This window comes from Salvelinus fontinalis, chromosome 30, assembly GCF_029448725.1.
Source record: "Salvelinus fontinalis isolate EN_2023a chromosome 30, ASM2944872v1, whole genome shotgun sequence".
Taxonomy (NCBI): domain Eukaryota; kingdom Metazoa; phylum Chordata; class Actinopteri; order Salmoniformes; family Salmonidae; genus Salvelinus; species Salvelinus fontinalis.
In genome coordinates, this window is record NC_074694.1 from 7,671,737 (window position 1) to 7,694,186 (window position 22,450).

Sequence of the window (22,450 nt, forward strand, 5' to 3'; positions counted from 1 at the left end):
GACCCTCAGGATGATCGTTTACCTGAATAACAGACCCTCAGGATGATAGTTTACCTGAATAACACAGACCCTCAGGATGATAGTTTACCTGGGTTACAGACCCTCAGGATGATAGTTTACCTGAATAACACAGACCCTCAGGATGATAGTTTAACTGGGTTACAGACCCTCAGGATGATAGTTTACCTGAATAACACAGACCCTCAGGATGATCGTTTAACTGAATAACACAGACCCTCAGGATGATAGTTTACCTGGGTTACAGACCCTCAGTATGATAGTTTACCTGAATAACACAGACCCTCAGGATGATAGTTTACCTGAATAACACAGACCCTCAGGATGATCGTTTAACTGAGTAACACAAACCCTCAGGATGATAGTTTACCTGAATAACAGAGACCCTCAGGATGATAGTTTACCTGGGTTACAGACCCTCAGGATGATAGTTTAATTGGGTAACACAGACCCTCAGGATGATAGTTTACCTGGGTTACAGACCCTCAGGATGATCGTTTACCTGAATAACACAGACCCTCAGGATGATAGTTTACCTGAATAACACAGACCCTCAGGATGATAATTTACCTGGGTTACAGACCCTCAGGATGATAGTTTACCTGAATAACACAGACCCTCAGGATGATAGTTTACCTGAATAACAAAGACCCTCAGGATGATCGTTTACCTGAATAACACAGACCCTCAGGATGATAGTTTACCTGAATAACACAGACCCTCAGGATGATAGTTTACCTGGGTTACAGACCCTCAGGATGATAGTTTACCTGAATAACACAGACCCACAGGATGATAGTTTACCTGGGTTACAGACCCTCAGGATGATAGTTTACCTGAATAACACAGACCCTCAGGATGATAGTTTACCTGAATAACACAGACCCTCAAGATGATCGTTTAACTGGGTTACAGACCCTCAGGATGATAGTTTAACTGGGTTACAGACCCTCAGGATGATAGTTTACCTGATTAACACAGACCCTCAGGATGATAGTTTACCTGAATAACACAGACCCTCAGGATGATAGTTTACCTGAATAACACAGACCCCCAGGATGATAGTTTAACTGGGCTACAGACCCCCAGGATGATAGTTTACCTGAATAACAGACCCTCAGGATGATAGTTTACCTGAATAACACAGACCCTCAGGATGATAGTTTACCTGGGTTACAGACCCTCAGGATGATAGTTTACCTGAATAACACAGACCCTCAGGATGATAGTTTAACTGGGTAACACAGACCCTCAGGATGATAGTTTACCTGAATAATACAGACCCACAGGATGATAGTTTACCTGAATAACACAGACCCTCAGGATGATAGTTTACCTGAATAACACAGACCCTCAGGATGATAGTTTACCTGAATAACACAGACCCTCAGGATGATAGTTTACCTGAATAACACAGACCCTCAGGATGATCGTTTACCTGAATAACACAGACCCTCAGGATGATAGTTTACCTGAATAACACAGACCCTCAGGATGATAGTTTACCTGGGTTACAGACCCTCAGGATGATAGTTTACCTGAATAACACAGACCCACAGGATGATAGTTTACCTGGGTTACAGACCCTCAGGATGATAGTTTACCTGAATAACACAGACCCTCAGGATGATAGTTTACCTGAATAACACAGACCCTCAGGATGATCGTTTAACTGGGTTACAGACCCTCAGGATGATAGTTTAACTGGGTTACAGACCCTCAGGATGATAGTTTACCTGAATAACACAGACCCTCAGGATGATAGTTTACCTGAATAACACAGACCCTCAGGATGATAGTTTACCTGAATAACACAGACCCTCAGGATGATAGTTTACCTGAATAACACAGACCCTCAGGATGATCGTTTACCTGAATAACACAGACCCTCAGGATGATAGTTTACCTGAATAACACAGACACTCAGGATGATAGTTTACCTGGGTTACAGACCCTCAGGATGATAGTTTACCTGAATAACACAGACCCACAGGATGATAGTTTACCTGGGTTACAGACCCTCAGGATGATAGTTTACCTGAATAACACAGACCCTCAGGATGATAGTTTACCTGAATAACACAGACCCTCAGGATGATCGTTTAACTGGGTTACAGACCCTCAGGATGATAGTTTAACTGGGTTACAGACCCTCAGGATGATAATTTACCTGAATAACACAGACCCTCAGGATGATAGTTTACCTGAATAACACAGACCCTCAGGATGATAGTTTACCTGAATAACACAGACCCCCAGGATGATAGTTTAACTGGGCTACAGACCCCCAGGATGATAGTTTACCTGAATAACAGACCCTCAGGATGATAGTTTACCTGAATAACACAGACCCTCAGGATGATAGTTTACCTGGGTTACAGACCCTCAGGATGATAGTTTACCTGAATAACACAGACCCTCAGGATGATAGTTTAACTGGGTAACACAGACCCTCAGGATGATAGTTTACCTGAATAACACAGACCCACAGGATGATAGTTTACCTGAATAACACAGACCCTCAGGATGATAGTTTACCTGAATAACACAGACCCTCAGGATGATAGTTTACCTGAATAACACAGACCCTCAGGATGATAGTTTACCTGAATAACACAGGCCCTCAGGATGATAGTTTACCTGAATAACACAGACCCTCAGGATGATAGTTTACCTGAATAACACAGACCCACAGGATGATAGTTTACCTGGGTTACAGACCCTCAGGATGATAGTTTACCTGAATAACACAGACCCTCAGGATGATAGTTTACCTGAATAACACAGACCCTCAGGATGATAGTTTACCTGAATAACACAGACCCTCAGGATGATCGTTTAACTGGGTTACAGACCCTCAGGATGATAGTTTAACTGGGTAACACAGACCCTCAGGATGATAGTTTACCTGGGTTACAGACCCTCAGGATGATCGTTTACCTGAATAACACAGACCCTCAGGATGATAGTTTACCTGAATAACACAGACCCTCAGGATTATAGTTTACCTGAATAACACAGACCCTCAGGATGATAGTTTAACTGGGTTACAGACCCTCAGGATGATCGTTTACCTGAATAACACAGACCCTCAGGATGATAGTTTACCTGAATAACACAGACCCTCAGGATGATAGTTTACCTGAATAACACAGACCCTCAGGATGATAGTTTAACTGGGTAACACAGACCCTCAGGATGATAGTTTACCTGGGTTACAGACCCTCAGGATGATAGTTTAACTGAATAACACAGACCCTCAGGATGATAGTTTACCTGGGTTACAGACCCTCAGGATGATAGTTTACCTGAATAACACAGACCCTCAGGAGGATAGTTTACCTGAATAACACAGACCCTCAGGATGATAGTTTAACTAGGTTACAGACCCCCAGGATGATCGTTTACCTGAATAACACAGACCCTCAGGATGATCGTTTAACTGAATAACACAGACCCTCAGGATGATAGTTTACCTGAATAACACAGACCCTCAGGATGATAGTTTAACTGGGTTACAGACCCTCAGGATGATAGTTTACCTGAATAACACAGACCCTCAGGATGATAGTTTAACTGGGTTACAGACCCTCAGGATGATAGTTTACCTGAATAAACAGACCCTCAGGATGATAGTTTAACTGGGTTACAGACCCTCAGGATGATAGTTTACCTGAATAACACAGACCCTCAGGATGATAGTTTAACTGGGTTACAGACCCTCAGGATGATAGTTTACCTGGGTAACACAGACCCTCAGGATGATAGTTTACCTGGGTTACAGACCCTCAGGATGATAGTTTACCTGGGTTACAGACCCCCAGGATGATAGTTTACCTGAATAACACAGACCCTCAGGATGATAGTTTACCTGAATAACACAGACCCTCAGGATGATAGTTTAACTGGGTTACAGACCCTCAGGATGATAGTTTACCTGAATAACACAGACCCTCAGGATGATAGTTTAACTGGGTTACAGACCCTCAGGATGATAGTTTAACTGGGTTACAGACCCCCAGGATGATAGTTTACCTGAATAACACAGACCCTCAGGATGATAGTTTACCTGAATAACACAGACCCTCAGGATGATAGTTTACCTGAATAACACAGACCCTCAGGATGATAGTTTAACTGGGTTACAGACCCCCAGGATGATAGTTTACCTGAATAACACAGACCCTCAGGATGATAGTTTAACTGGGTTACAGACCCTCAGGATGATAGTTTAACTGGGTTACAGACCCCCCGGATGATAGTTTACCTGAATAACACAGACCCTCAGGATGATAGTTTACCTGAATAACACAGACCCTCAGGATGATAGTTTACCTGAATAACACAGACCCTCAGGATGATAGTTTAACTGGGTTACAGACCCTCAGGATGATAGTTTACCTGGGTTACAGACCCTCAGGATGATCGTTTACCTGAATAACACAGACCCACAGGATGATAGTTTACCTGAATAACACAGACCCTCAGGATGATAGTTTACCTGGGTTACAGACCCTCAGGATGATAGTTTACCTGAATAACACAGACCCTCAGGATGATAGTTTAACTGGGTTACAGACCCTCAGGATGATCGTTTACCTGAATAACACAGACCCTCAGGATGATAGTTTACCTGAATAACACAGACCCTCAGGATGATAGTTTACCTGAACAACACAGACCCTCAGGATGATAGTTTACCTGAATAACACAGACCCTCAGGATGATAGTTTAACTGGGTTACAGACCCTCAGGATGATAGTTTACCTGAATAACACAGACCCTCAGGATGATAGTTTAACTGGGTTACAGACCCTCAGGATGATAGTTTACCTGGGTTACAGACCCTCAGGATGATAGTTTAACTGGGTAACACAGACCCTCAGGATGATAGTTTACCTGAATAACACAGACCCTCAGGATGATAGTTTACCTGAATAACACAGACCCTCAGGATGATAGTCTACCTGGGTTACAGACCCTCAGGATGATAGTTTACCTGGGTTACAGACCCTCAGGATGATAGTTTACCTGAATAACACAGACCCCCAGGATGATAGTTTAACTGGGCTACAGACCCTCAGGATGATAGTTTACCTGAATAACACAGACCCACAGGATGATAGTTTACCTGGGTTACAGACCCTCAGGATGATAGTTTACCTGAATAACACAGACCCCCAGGATGATAGTTTACCTGGGTTACAGACCCTCAGGATGATAGTTTACCTGGGTTACAGACCCTCAGGAGGATAGTTTACCTGAATAACACAGACCCTCAGGATGATCGTTTACCTGGGTTACAGACCCTCAGGATGATAGTTTACCTGGGTTACAGACCCCCAGGATGATAGTTTACCTGAATAACACAGACTCTCAGGATGATAGTTTACCTGAATAACACAGACCCTCAGGATGATAGTCTACCTGGGTAACAGACCCCCAGGATGATAGTTTACCTGGGTTACAGACCCTCAGGATGATCGTTTACCTGAATAACACAGACCCTCAGGATGATAGTTTACCTGAATAACACAGACCCTCAGGATGATAGTTTACCTGGGTAACAGCGCTGCCAGGATCCTAACATAACTGTTATTGTCTTTTATTCTTTCTGGTTTGACGTGTTAAAGGGAAGAGGTGGAGAGTGATGGAGGGGAAGTGGCTGAAACCGTCCAGGGTCCACTGCAAAGGAGAGAGTATTTGCTGCAGGAGAAACGCATAGTGGAGGTGAGTAGATTTAGTTAGGTAGCGATTACTGAAAATAACAAGGCCTTTTGGACACCTTTGGAGTGTTTGAATTCAATCACATCGATTTGTGCCCCCAATACATTCCCACTGTGTACACTCAACAATTCTACAGTTAAGAGCATTCTACAATAAAGTAGTTAGATAGGCCTGCAGCAGAAATACTACAGGAAATACCCAGTTGTGCCCATGAAGAATGTCCCATGCCCTGTAAATAGATCCTGTTATACACTGGTTGAATGAAGAATGTCCCATTTCCTGTAAATAGATCCTGTTATACACTGGTTGAATGAAGAATGTCCCATGCCCTGTAAATAGATCCTGTTATACACTGGTTTAATGAAGAATGTCCCATGCCCTGTAAATAGATCCTGTTATACACTGGTTGAATGAAGAATGTCCCATGCCCTGTAAATAGATTATACACTGGTTGAATGAAGAATGTCCCATGCCCTGTAAATAGATTATACACTGGTTGAATGAAGAATGTCCCATTTCCTGTAAAATGTTGAATTGAAATCCAGTAGAAGTGCTGATCTAAGATCAGGTCTCCTGTCTGTATAATCATATTTATTATTATCTAGAAGTCAGAACTGATCCTAGATCAGCACTCCTGCTGTGAGACTACTCTTTACGAACGCTCTCTGCCTTCGGGCCTACCCCCAGGCGGAGATGGCAGAGTTGCAGTGGAGACTTGGAGAGCTGCAGTCTCGGAGTTGCAGCCTGGAGCACCAGATCCAGCAGGAAGAGGAGGATCGACAGACAGAGGAGGTTGAAGGACCCGCCCTGCGCAGCTGTAGCCACACCCAGCTCAGAGACATGGGCAATGCCCTCAACGTCCTGGTGACATCACAGAGCAGGACCAGGATCACTGCCTGTTCCCCTGAAGCCATACTCAGGTCAGTACTAATCCTAATCCTAACTTCTCCAGGATCACTGTCTGTTCCCCTGAAGCCATACTCAGGTCAGTACTAATCCTAATCCTAACTTCTCCAGGATTTTTTTTATTTTTTTATTTCACCTTTATTTAACCAGGTAGGCTAGTTGAGAACAAGTTCTCATTTGCAACTGCGACCTGGCCAAGATAAAGCATAGCAGTGTGAACAGACAACAACACAGAGTTACACATGGAGTAAACAATAAACAAGTCAATAACATGGTAGAAAAAAGAGAATCTATATACAATGTGTGCAAAAGGCATGAGGTAGGCAATAAATCGAATAATTACAATTTAGCAGATTAACACTGGAGTGATAAATCATCAGATGATCATGTGCAAGAAGAGATACTGGTGTGCAAAAGAGCAGAAAAGTAAATAAATAAAAGCAGTATGTGGGTGAGGTAGGTAAATAGGGTGGGTAGTTTACAGATGGACTATGTACAGCTGCAGCGATCGGTTAGCTGCTCGGATAGCAGATTTTTAAAGTTGTTGAGGGAGATAAAAGTCTCCAACTTCAGAGATTTTTGCAATTCGTTCCAGTCGCAGGCAGCAGAGAACTGGAAGGAAAGGCGTCCAAATGAGGTTTTGGCTTTAGGGATGATCAGTGAGATACACCTGCTGGAGCGCGTGTTACGGGTGGGTGTAGCCATCGTGACCAGTGAACTGAGATAAGGCGGCACTTTGCCTAGCATAGCCTTGTAGATGACCTGGAGCCAGTGGGTCTGACAACGAACATGTAGCGAGGGTCAGCCGACTAGGGCATACAGGTCGCAGTGGTGGGTCGTATAAGGTGCTTTAGTAACAAAACGGATGGCACTGTGATAAACTGCATCCAGTTTGCTGAGTAGAGTATAGACTATTTTGTAGATGACATCGCCGAAGTCGAGGATCGGTAGGATAGTCAGTTTTACTAGGGTAAGTTTGGCGGCGTGAGTGAAGGAGGCTTTGTTGCGGAATAGAAAGCCGACTCTAGATTTGATTTTGGATTGGAGATGTTTGATATGAGTCTGGAAGGAGAGTTTGCAGTCTAGCCAGACACCTAGGTACTTATAGATGTCCACATATTCTAGGTCGGAACCGTCCAGGGTGGTGATGCTAGTAGGGCGTGCGGGTGCAGGCAGCGAACGGTTGAAAAGCATGCATTTGGTTTTACTAGCGTTTAAGAGCAGTTGGAGGCCACGGAAGGAGTGTTGTATGGCATTGAAGCTCGTTTGGAGGTTAGATAGCACAGTGTCCAAGGAAGGGCCGGAAGTATACAGAATGGTGTCGTCTGCGTAGAGGTGGATCAGGGAATCGCCCGCAGCAAGAGCAACATCATTGATGTATACAGAGAAAAGAGTCGGCCCGAGAATTAAACCCTGTGGTACCCCCATAGAGACTGCCAGAGGACCGGACAACATGCCCTCCGATTTGACACACTGAACTCTGTCTGCAAAGTAGTTGGTGAACCAGGCAAGGCAGTCATTAGAAAAACCGAGGCTATTGAGTCTGCCGATAAGAATATGATGATTGACAGAGTCGAAAGCCTTGGCCAGGTCGATGAAGACGGCTGCACAGTAATGTCTTTTATCGATGGCGGTTATGATATCGTTTAGTACCTTGAGCGTGGCTGAGGTGCACCCGTGACCGGCTCGGAAACCGGATTGCACAGCGGAGAAGGTACGGTGGGATTCGAGATGGTCAGTGATCTGTTTGTTGACTTGGCTTTCGAAGACCTTAGATAGGCAGGGCAGGATGGATATAGGTCTGTAACAGTTTGGGTCCAGGGTGTCTCCCCGTTTGAAGAGGGGGATGACCGCGGCAGCTTTCCAATCCTTGGGGATCTCAGATGATACGAAGGAGAGGTTGAACAGGCTGGTAATAGGGGGTGCGACAATGGCGGCGGACAGTTTCAGAAATAGGGTTGTCCAGATTGTCAAGCCCAGCTGATTTGTATGGGTCCAGGTTTTCCAGCTCTTTCAGAACATCTGCTATCTGGATATGGGTAAAGGAGAAGCTGGGGGGCTTGGGCGAGTAGCAGCGGGGGGGTAGGGGCTGTTGGCCAAGGTTGGAGTCGCCAGGAGGAAGGCATGGCCAGCCATTGAGAAATGTTTGTTGAAGTTTTCGATTATCATGGACTTATCAGTGGTGACCGTGTTACCTAGCCTCAGTGAAGTGGGCAGCTGGGAGGAGGTGCTCTTGTTTTCCATGGACTTTACAGTATCCCAGAACTTTTTGGAGTTAGAGCTACAGGATGCAAATTTCTGCTTGAAAAAGCTGGCCTTTGCTTTCCTGACTGACTGTGTGTATTGGTTCCTGACTTCCCTGAACAGTTGCATATCGCGGGGGCTCTTCGATGCTATTGCAGTTCGCCACAGGATGTTTTTGTGCTGGTCGAGGGCAGTCAGGTCTGGAGTGAACCAAGGGCTATATCTGTTCTTGGTTCTGCATTTTTTGAACGAAGCATGCTTGTCTAATATGGTGAGGAAGTAACTTTTAAAGAATGACCAGGCATCGTCAACTGACGGGATGAGGTCAATATCCTTCCAGGGTACCCGGGCCAGGTCGATTAAAAAGGCCTGCTCGCAGAAGTGTTTTAGGGAGCGTTTGACACTGTCTGTCCCCCTGAAGCCATATTCAGGTCAGTACTAATCCTAATCCTAACTTCTCCAGGATCACTGTCTGTCCCCCTGAAGCCATACTCAGGTCAGTACTAATCCTAATCCTAACTTCTCCAGGATCACTGTCTGTCCCCCTGAAGCCATACTCAGGTCAGTACTAATCCTAATCCTAACTTCTCCAGGATCACTGTCTGTCCCCCTGAAGCCATACTCAGGTCAGTACTAATCCTAATCCTAATTTCTCCAGGATCACTGTCTGTCCCCCTGAAGCCATATTCAGATCAGTACTAATCCTAATCCTAACTTCTCCAGGATCACTGTCTGTCCCCCTGAAGCCATACTCAGGTCAGTACTAATCCTAATCCTAACTTCTCCAGGATCACTGTCTGTCCCCCTGAAGCCATACTCAGGTCAGTACTAATCCTAATCCTAACTTCTGCAGGATCACTGTCTGTCCCCCTGAAGCCATACTCAGGTCAGTACTAATCCTAATCGTAACTTCTCCAGGATCAATGTCTCTCCACATGTGGGGTCCCCTGAGAAAACCTGTACTAATCTTATCAAACCAAGTTACGAATTTAAAAAAATAAGATGATATGTTTCAATATAACATCTCAACAGGACCTGTCTTCCCTATAGGACGACATTAAAATACCACTAGTCTTCCTCTTCACTTGTAGGAACACTGAGTCTGTCCATAACATTCCTCCTGTCTTCTTCTTCCCTTGTAGGAACACTGAGTCTGTCCATAACATTCCTCCTGTCTTCTTCTTCCCTTGTAGGAACACTGAGTCTGTCCATAACATTCCTCCTGTCTTCCTCTTCCCTTGTAGGAACACTGAGTCTATCCATAACATTCCTCCTGTCTTCTTCTTCCCTTGTAGGAACACTGAGTCTGTCCATAACATTCCTCCTGTCTTCCTCTTCCCTTGTAGGAACACTGAGTCTGTCCATAACATTCCTCCTGTCTTCTTCTTCCCTTGTAGGAACACTGAGTCTGTCCATAACATTCCTCCTGTCTTCTTCTTCCCTTGTAGGAACACTGAGTCTGTCCATAACATTCCTCCTGTCTTTCTCTTCCCATGTAGGAACACTGAGTCTGTCCATAACATTCCTCCTGTCTTTCTCTTCCCATGTAGGAACACTGAGTCTGTCTATAACATTCCTCCTGTCTTTCTCTTCCCTTGTAGGAACACTGAGTCTGTCCATAACATTCCTCCTGTCTTTCTCTTCCCTTGTAGGAACACTGAGTCTGTCCATAACATTCCTCCTGTCTTCCTCTTCCCTTGTAGGAACACTGAGTCTGTCCATAACATTCCTCCTGTCTTCTTCTTCCCTTGTAGGAACACTGAGTCTGTCCATAACATTCCTCCTGTCTTTCTCTTCCCTTGTAGGAACACTGAGTCTGTCCATAACATTCCTCCTGTCTTTCTCTTCCCTTGTAGACTCCAGGATCAGGAACAAACACTGAGTCTGTCCATTAAAGATGCTACGGCTAAAGTAAGGTTATTTATATTTATATATTTTATATTGACATTTTAGACATTTAGCAAACACTCTTATACAGAGTGACACAGTTTCAGTTGCAGTCACCACGACCCCTACTTTGTGGCATGGCAACTCAACCATTCCTCCCAGAGTAGTCCATATTTACAGATTGCTTTATGAACGCTGTCTGAGCGCTGTCTGAACGCTGTCTGAGCGCTGTCTGAGCGCTGTCTGAGCGCTGTCTGAACGCTGTCTGAACGCTGTCTGAGCGCTGTCTGAGCGCTGTCTGAGCGCTGTCTGAACGCTGTCTGAACGCTGTCTGATCGCTGTCTGAACGCTGTCTGAACGCTGTCTGAACGCTGTCTGAGCGCTGTCTGAACGCTGTCTGAACGCTGTCTGAACGCTTTGTGAACGCTTTGTGAACGCTGTGTGAACGCTGTCTGAACGCTGTCTGAGCGCTGTCTGAGCGCTGTCTGAGCGCTGTCTGAACGCTGTCTGAGCGCTGTCTGAGCGCTGTCTGAACGCTGTCTGAGCGCTGTCTGAGCGCTGTCTGAACGCTGTCTGAACGCTGTCTGAGCGCTGTCTGAGCGCTGTCTGAACGCTGTCTGAGCGCTGTCTGAGCGCTGTCTGAACGCTGTCTGAATGTAAATTGTTTCTGAATAGAACACAGAGATGTGAACTGACTGATCTTGGCTCCAGAGTACTAGAGAAGCTTGATACAGTATATTAACACTATAGTACGAATGGAAATGTCATCCTATTCTCTATTTCATAAAGTAAAGTACAGCAGAGGACCGTAAAGTACAGCAGAGGACAGTAAAGTACAGTAGAGGACCGTAAAGTACAGCAGAGGACCGTAAAGTACAGCAGAGGACCGTAAAGTACAGCAGAGGACCGTAAAGTACAGTAGAGGACCGTAAAGTACAGCAGAGGACAGTAAAGTACAGCAGAGGACCGTAAAGTACAGCAGAGGACCGTAAAGTACAGCAGAGGACAGTAAAGTACAGCAGAGAACAGTAAAGTACAGCAGAGGACAGTAAAGTACAGCAGAGGACAGTAAAGTACAGCAGAGGACCGTAAAGTACAGCAGAGGACCGTAAAGTACAGCAGAGGACAGTAAAGTACAGCAGAGGACAGTAAAGTACAGCAGAGGACAGTAAAGTACAGCAGAGGACAGTAAAGTACAGCAGAGAACAGTAAAGTACAGCAGAGGACCGTAAAGTACAGCAGAGGACGGTAAAGTACAGTAGAGGACCGTAAAGTACAGTAGAGGACCGTAAAGTACAGCAGAGGACAGTAAAGTACAGCAGAGGAGGTTAGAACAGTCTCACAGAAACAGGAAGTGAAGTGCATGGTGGAAATGTACCTTCATTCAAAGTGAATCAGTTCTAATGATCACAGAACACAGTATTCAGGAATGGACATGACGATGATCACGAGAATCTGTTCCTAGTGTCCAAAGCAGCAGAGCTGGTGTTAAAAGGCTGTATTGCTTTGTTCTCAATCACTACTCTTTCCTCCTTTGTGTAAAGCCTGTATAGTGAGCTCTCTATAATGAGTGTATAAAACATGAAGAACACCTGCTCTTTCCATGACTTAGACTGACCAGGTGAATCCAGGTGAAAGATATGATCTCTTATTGATGTCACTAGTTAAATCCCCTTCAATCAGTGTAGATGAAAGGGGAGGAGACGGGTTAAAGAAGGATGTTTAAGCCTTGAGATAATTAAAACATGGATTGTGTATGTGTGCCATTCAGAGGGTGACTGGGCAAGACAAAATATTTAAGTGCCTTTGATTGGGGTATGGTAGTAGGTGCCAGGCTCACCGGTTTGTGTGAGTCTGTTCTGAGGTTAAAAAGAGGTGCAACTCAATATTAGGAAGGTGTTATATACTGTAATATAATGATTATTGTGTCATCTAATCCTCCCTCTCTTCTTTCCTTCATCCCTCTCTAGGTAGTGATGAGTCAGAGGTTGGGAGGAAGTCTGAGAAGGAAAGTCAGTGAGACAGAGACTCAGCTCCTGGCTCTCCATGAAGCCAAGTTAGCTGCCATCTCAGGTACCTGGCTATACAGATATCATGCACCTCTACCTCTACCTCTACATATATCATACTGCTCCTGGCTCTCCATGAAGCCAAGTTAGCTGCCATCTCAGGTACCTGGCTATACAGATATCATGCACCTCTACAGATATCATGCACCTCTACCTCTACCTCTACAGATATCATACTGCTCCTGGCTCTACATGAAGCCAAGTTAGCTGCCATCTCAGGTACCTGGCTATACAGATATCATGCACCTCTACCTCTACCTCTACATATATCATACTGCTCCTGGCTCTACATGAAGCCAAGTTAGCTGCCATCTCAGGTACCTGGCTATACAGATATCATGCACCTCTACAGATATCATGCACCTCTACCTCTACCTCTACAGATATCATACTGCTCCTGGCTCTACATGAAGCCAAGTTAGCTGCCATCTCAGGTACCTGGCTATACAGATATCATGCACCTCTACCTCTACCTCTACATATATCATACTGCTCCTGGCTCTACATGAAGCCAAGTTAGCTGCCATCTCAGGTACCTGGCTATACAGATATCATGCACCTCTACCTCTACATATATCATACTGTTCCTGGCTCTACATGAATCCAAGTTAGCTGCCATCTCAGGTACCTGGCTATACAGATATCATGCACCTCTACCTCTACAGAAACCATACAGATTTACATAAATCATGCACCTCTACCTCTACATATATCATGCACCTCTACATAAATCATGCACCTCTACCTCTACAGATATCATGCACCTCTACCTCTACATAAATCATGCACCTCTACCTCTACAGATATCATGCACCTCTACCTCTACATAAATCATGCACCTCTGCCTCTACAGATATCATGCACCTCTACCTATACAGATATCATGCACCTCTACCTCTACATAAATCATGCACCTCTACCTATACAGATATCATGCACCTCTACCTATACAGATATCATGCACCTCTACCTCTACAGATATCATGCACCTCTACATAAATCATGCACCTCTAACTCTACATATATCATACACCTCTACCTATATCATACACCTCTACCTCTACAGATATCATACACCTCTACATATATCATACACCTCTACATATATTATACACCTCTACCTATATCATACACCTCTACCTATATCATACACCTCTACCTCTACCTATATCATACACCTCTACCTCTACCTATATCATACACCTCTACCTCTACCTATATTATACACCTCTACCTCTACCTATATCATACACCTCTACCTCTACATATATCATACACCTCTACCTCTACATATATCATACACCTCTACCTATATCATACACCTCTACATATATCATACACCTCTACATATATCATACACCTCTACATATATTATACACCTCTACCTATATCATACACCTCTACCTATATCATACACCTCTACCTATATTATACACCTCTACATATATCATACACCTCTACCTCTACATATATTATACACCTCTACCTATATCATACACCTCTACATATATCATACACCTCTACCTATATCATACACCTCTACATATATCATACACCTCTACCTATATCATACACCTCTACCTATATTATACACCTCTACCTATATTATACACCTCTACCTATATCATACACCTCTACCTATATTATACACCTCTACCTCTACCTATATCATACACCTCTACATATATCATACACCTCTTCCTCTACATATATCATACACCTCTACCTCTACCTATATTATACACCTCTACCTCTACCTATATTATACACCTCTACCTATATTATACACCTCTACCTATATCATACACCTCTACCTATATTATACACCTCTACCTCTACCTATATTATACACCTCTACCTATATTATACACCTCTACATATATTATACACCTCTACCTATATCATACACCTCTACCTATATCATACACCTCTTCCTCTACATATATCATACACCTCTACCTATATTATACACCTCTACCTATATTATACACCTCTACATATATTATACACCTCTACCTATATCATACACCTCTACCTATATTATACACCTCTACATATATTATACACCTCTACCTATATTATACACCTCTACCTCTACATATATCATACACCTCTACCTATATTATACACCTCTACATATATCATACACCTCTACCTATATTATACACCTCTACAGATATCATACACCTCTACATATATCATACACCTCTACCTATATTATACACCTCTACCTATATCATACACCTCTACCTATATCATACACCTCTACCTATATCATACACCTCTACCTATATTATACACCTCTACATATATCATACACCTCTACCTATATCATACACCTCTACCTATATCATACACCTCTACATATATCATACACCTCTTCCTATATCATACACCTCTTCCTCTACAGATATCATACACCTCTACATATATCATACACCTCTACCTCTACATATATCATACACCTCTACCTATATTATACACCTCTACCTATATCATACACCTCTACCTATATCATACACCTCTACCTATATCATACACCTCTACCTATATCATACACCTCTACCTATATTATACACCTCTACCTATATTATACACCTCTACATATATTATACACCTCTACCTATATTATACACCTCTACCTATATCATACACCTCTACATATATCATACACCTCTACATATATCATACACCTCTACCTATATCATACACCTCTACCTATATTATACACCTCTACATATATCATACACCTCTACATATATCATACACCTCTACATATATCATACACCTCTACCTATATCATACACCTCTACATATATCATACACCTCTACCTATATCATACACCTCTACATATATCATACACCTCTACCTATATCATACACCTCTACCTATATCATACACCTCTTCCTATATCATACACCTCTACCTATATCATACACCTCTACCTATATCATACACCTCTACCTATATCATACACCTCTACATATATCATACACCTCTACATATATCATACACCTCTACATATATCATACACCTCTACCTATATCATACACCTCTACCTATATCATACACCTCTACATATATCATACACCTCTTCCTCTACCTATATCATACACCTCTTCCTCTACATATATCATACACCTCTACATATATCATACACCTCTACCTATATTATACACCTCTACCTATATTATACACCTCTACCTATATCATACACCTCTACCTCTACATATATCATACACCTCTTCCTCTACATATATCATACACCTCTACCTATATCATACACCTCTACATATATTATACACCTCTACCTATATCATACACCTCTACCTATATCATACACCTCTACATATATTATACACCTCTACCTATATCATACACCTCTACCTATATCATACACCTCTACCTATATCATACACCTCTACCTATATCATACACCTCTACCTATATTATACACCTCTACCTATATTATACACCTCTACCTATATTATACACCTCTACCTATATTATACACCTCTACCTATATCATACACCTCTACCTATATTATACACCTCTACATATATCATACACCTCTACCTATATCATACACCTCTACATATATCATACACCTCTACATATATCATACACCTCTACCTATATCATACACCTCTACCTATATCATACACCTCTACATATATTATACACCTCTACATATATTATACACCTCTACCTATATTATACACCTCTACCTATATCATACACCTCTACCTATATTATACACCTCTACCTATATCATACACCTCTACATATATTATACACCTCTACCTCTACCTATATCATACACCTCTACCTATATTATACACCTCTACATATATTATACACCTCTACCTATATCATACACCTCTACCTATATTATACACCTCTACCTATATTATACACCTCTACCTATATCATACACCTCTACCTATATTATACACCTCTACCTATATCATACACCTCTACCTATATCATACACCTCTTCCTCTACATATATCATACACCTCTACCTATATCATACACCTCTACATATATTATACACCTCTACCTATATTATACACCTCTACCTATATTATACACCTCTACCTATATTATACACCTCTACATATATTATACACCTCTACCTATATCATACACCTCTACCTATATTATACACCTCTACCTATATTATACACCTCTACCTATATCATACACCTCTACCTATATCATACACCTCTACATATATCATACACCTCTACCTATATCATACACCTCTACATATATCATACACCTCTACATATATCATACACCTCTACCTCTACAGATATCATACACCTCTTCCTATATCATACACCTCTTCCTCTACATATATCATACACCTCTACCTATATCATACACCTCTACCTATATCATACACCTCTACCTATATCATACACCTCTACCTATATCATACACCTCTACCTATATCATACACCTCTACCTATATCATACACCTCTTCCTATATCATACACCTCTTCCTATATCATACACCTCTACCTATATCATACACCTCTACCTATATCATACACCTCTACATATATCATACACCTCTACCTATATCATACACCTCTACCTATATCATACACCTCTTCCTATATCATACACCTCTACCTATATCATACACCTCTACCTCTACATATATCATACACCTCTACATATATCATACACCTCTACATATTTTATACACCTCTACCTATATCATACACCTCTTCCTATATCATACACCTCTACCTATATCATACACCTCTACCTCTACATATATCATACACCTCTACCTATATCATACACCTCTACCTCTACATATATCATACACCTCTACCTATATCATACACCTCTACCTATATCATACACCTCTTCCTATATCATACACCTCTTCCTCTACATATATCATACACCTCTACATATATCATACACCTCTACCTATATTATACACCTCTACATATATCATACACCTCTACCTCTATCATACACCTCTACATATATCATACACCTCTACCTATATCATACACCTCTACCTCTACAGATATCATACACCTCTACATATATCATACACCTCTTCCTATATCATACACCTCTACATATATCATACACCTCTACCTATATCATACACCTCTTCCTATATCATACACCTCTACATATATCATACACCTCTACATATATCATACACCTCTTCCTATATCATACACCTCTTCCTCTACATATATCATACACCTCTACATATATCATACACCTCTACCTATATTATACACCTCTACATATATCATACACCTCTACCTCTATCATACACCTCTACATATATCATACACCTCTACCTATATCATACACCTCTACCTCTACAGATATCATACACCTCTACATATATCATACACCTCTTCCTATATCATACACCTCTACATATATCATACACCTCTACATATATCATACACCTCTTCCTATATTATACACCTCTACATATATCATACACCTCTACCTATATCATACACCTCTACATATATCATACACCTCTACCTATATCATACACCTCCACATATATCATACACCTCTACCTATATCATACACCTCTACATATATCATACACCTCTTCCTATATCATACACCTCTTCCTATATCATACACCTCTACCTATATTATACACCTCTACATATATTATACACCTCTACATATATCATACACCTCTACATATATTATACACCTCTACATATATCATACACCTCTACATATATTATACACCTCTACATATATCATACACCTCTTCCTATATCATACACCTCTTCCTCTACATATATCATACACCTCTACATATATCATACACCTCTACCTATATTATACACCTCTACCTATATCATACACCTCTACCTATATCATACACCTCTACATATATCATACACCTCTACCTATATTATACACCTCTACATATATTATACACCTCTACATATATCATACACCTCTACATATATCATACACCTCTACCTATATCATACACCTCTACATATATCATACACCTCTACCTATATCATACACCTCTACCTATATCATACACCTCTACCTATATTATACACCTCTACCTATATCATACACCTCTACCTATATCATACACCTCTACCTATATCATACACCTCTACATATATCATACACCTCTACCTATATTATACACCTCTACATATATTATACACCTCTACATATATCATACACCTCTACATATATCATACACCTCTACATATATCATACACCTCTACCTATATTATACACCTCTACCTATATCATACACCTCTACCTATATCATACACCTCTACCTATATTATACACCTCTACCTATATCATACACCTCTACCTATATTATACACCTCTACCTATATCATACACCTCTTCCTATATCATACACCTCTTCCTCTACATATATTATACACCTCTACATATATCATACACCTCTACATATATTATACACCTCTACATATATCATACACCTCTACCTATATCATACACCTCTACATATATCATACACCTCTACCTATATTATACACCTCTACCTATATTATACACCTCTACCTATATTATACACCTCTACCTATATTATACACCTCTACCTATATTATACACCTCTACCTATATCATACACCTCTACCTATATCATACACCTCTACCTATATCATACACCTCTACCTATATTATACACCTCTACCTCTACAGATATCATACACCTCTACATATATTATACACCTCTACCTATATCATACACCTCTACCTATATCATACACCTCTACCTATATTATACACCTCTACCTATATTATACACCTCTACCTATATCATACACCTCTACATATATTATACACCTCTACATATATTATACACCTCTTCCTATATCATACACCTCTACCTATATTATACACCTCTACCTATATCATACACCTCTACATATATTATACACCTCTACCTATATCATATATCATACACCTCTACATATATCATACACCTCTTCCTATATTATACACCTCTACATACATTATACACCTCTACCTATATTATACACCTCTACCTATATTATACACCTCTACCTATATTATACACCTCTACATATATTATACACCTCTACCTATATTATACACCTCTACCTATATTATACACCTCTACATATATTATACACCTCTACCTATATCATACACCTCTACCTCTACATATATCATACACCTCTACATATATTATACACCTCTACCTATATTATACACCTCTACCTCTACATATATCATACACCTCTACATATATCATACACCTCTACATATATCATACACCTCTACCTCTACATATATCATACACCTCTACATATATCATACACCTCTACCTCTACAGATATCATACACCTCTTCCTATATCATACACCTCTTCCTCTACATATATCATACACCTCTACCTATATCATACACCTCTACCTATATCATACACCTCTACCTATATCATACACCTCTACCTATATCATACACCTCTACCTATATCATACACCTCTACCTATATCATACACCTCTTCCTATATCATACACCTCTTCCTATATCATACACCTCTACCTATATCATACACCTCTACCTATATCATACACCTCTACATATATCATACACCTCTACCTATATCATACACCTCTACCTATATCATACACCTCTTCCTATATCATACACCTCTACCTATATCATACACCTCTACCTCTACATATATCATACACCTCTACATATATCATACACCTCTACATATTTTATACACCTCTACCTATATCATACACCTCTTCCTATATCATACACCTCTACCTATATCATACACCTCTACCTCTACATATATCATACACCTCTACCTATATCATACACCTCTACCTCTACATATATCATACACCTCTACCTATATCATACACCTCTACCTATATCATACACCTCTTCCTATATCATACACCTCTTCCTCTACATATATCATACACCTCTACATATATCATACACCTCTACCTATATTATACACCTCTACATATATCATACACCTCTACCTCTATCATACACCTCTACATATATCATACACCTCTACCTATATCATACACCTCTACCTCTACAGATATCATACACCTCTACATATATCATACACCTCTTCCTATATCATACACCTCTACATATATCATACACCTCTACCTATATCATACACCTCTTCCTATATCATACACCTCTACATATATCATACACCTCTACATATATCATACACCTCTTCCTATATCATACACCTCTTCCTCTACATATATCATACACCTCTACATATATCATACACCTCTACCTATATTATACACCTCTACGTATATCATACACCTCTACCTCTATCATACACCTCTACATATATCATACACCTCTACCTATATCATACACCTCTACCTCTACAGATATCATACACCTCTACATATATCATACACCTCTTCCTATATCATACACCTCTACATATATCATACACCTCTACATATATCATACACCTCTTCCTATATTATACACCTCTACATATATCATACACCTCTACCTATATCATACACCTCTACATATATCATACACCTCTACCTATATCATACACCTCCACATATATCATACACCTCTACCTATATCATACACCTCTACATATATCATACACCTCTTCCTATATCATACACCTCTTCCTATATCATACACCTCTACCTATATTATACACCTCTACATATATTATACACCTCTACATATATCATACACCTCTACATATATTATACACCTCTACATATATCATACACCTCTACATATATTATACACCTCTACATATATCATACACCTCTTCCTATATCATACACCTCTTCCTCTACATATATCATACACCTCTACATATATCATACACCTCTACCTATATTATACACCTCTACCTATATCATACACCTCTACCTATATCATACACCTCTACATATATCATACACCTCTACCTATATTATACACCTCTACATATATTATACACCTCTACATATATCATACACCTCTACATATATCATACACCTCTACCTATATCATACACCTCTACATATATCATACACCTCTACCTATATCATACACCTCTACCTATATCATACACCTCTACCTATATTATACACCTCTACCTATATCATACACCTCTACCTATATCATACACCTCTACCTATATCATACACCTCTACATATATCATACACCTCTACCTATATTATACACCTCTACATATATTATACACCTCTACATATATCATACACCTCTACATATATCATACACCTCTACATATATCATACACCTCTACCTATATTATACACCTCTACCTATATCATACACCTCTACCTATATCATACACCTCTACCTATATTATACACCTCTACCTATATCATACACCTCTACCTATATTATACACCTCTACCTATATCATACACCTCTTCCTATATCATACACCTCTTCCTCTACATATATTATACACCTCTACATATATCATACACCTCTACATATATTATACACCTCTACATATATCATACACCTCTACCTACTATCATTACACCTCTACATATATCATAC

General features: G+C 40.7%; 1 protein-coding gene across 1 annotated transcript in view; it reads left to right on the forward strand.

Annotated features, from left to right (window-relative positions):
* The window catches only part of LOC129828587 (mucin-5AC-like), a 97,263-nt gene extending 83,304 nt beyond the window's left edge, over positions 1–13,959 (forward strand). Inside the window, exons 5-8 of the mRNA XM_055889640.1 lie at positions 5,652–5,748; positions 6,433–6,665; positions 10,752–10,806; positions 12,753–13,959. Of these exons, the coding sequence (XP_055745615.1) occupies positions 5,652–5,748; positions 6,433–6,665; positions 10,752–10,806; positions 12,753–12,941 (574 nt within the window). The 3' untranslated portion in view covers positions 12,942–13,959. The remainder of the gene's footprint in view (positions 1–5,651; positions 5,749–6,432; positions 6,666–10,751; positions 10,807–12,752) is intronic.
* Positions 13,960–22,450: the final 8,491 nt, after the last annotated feature.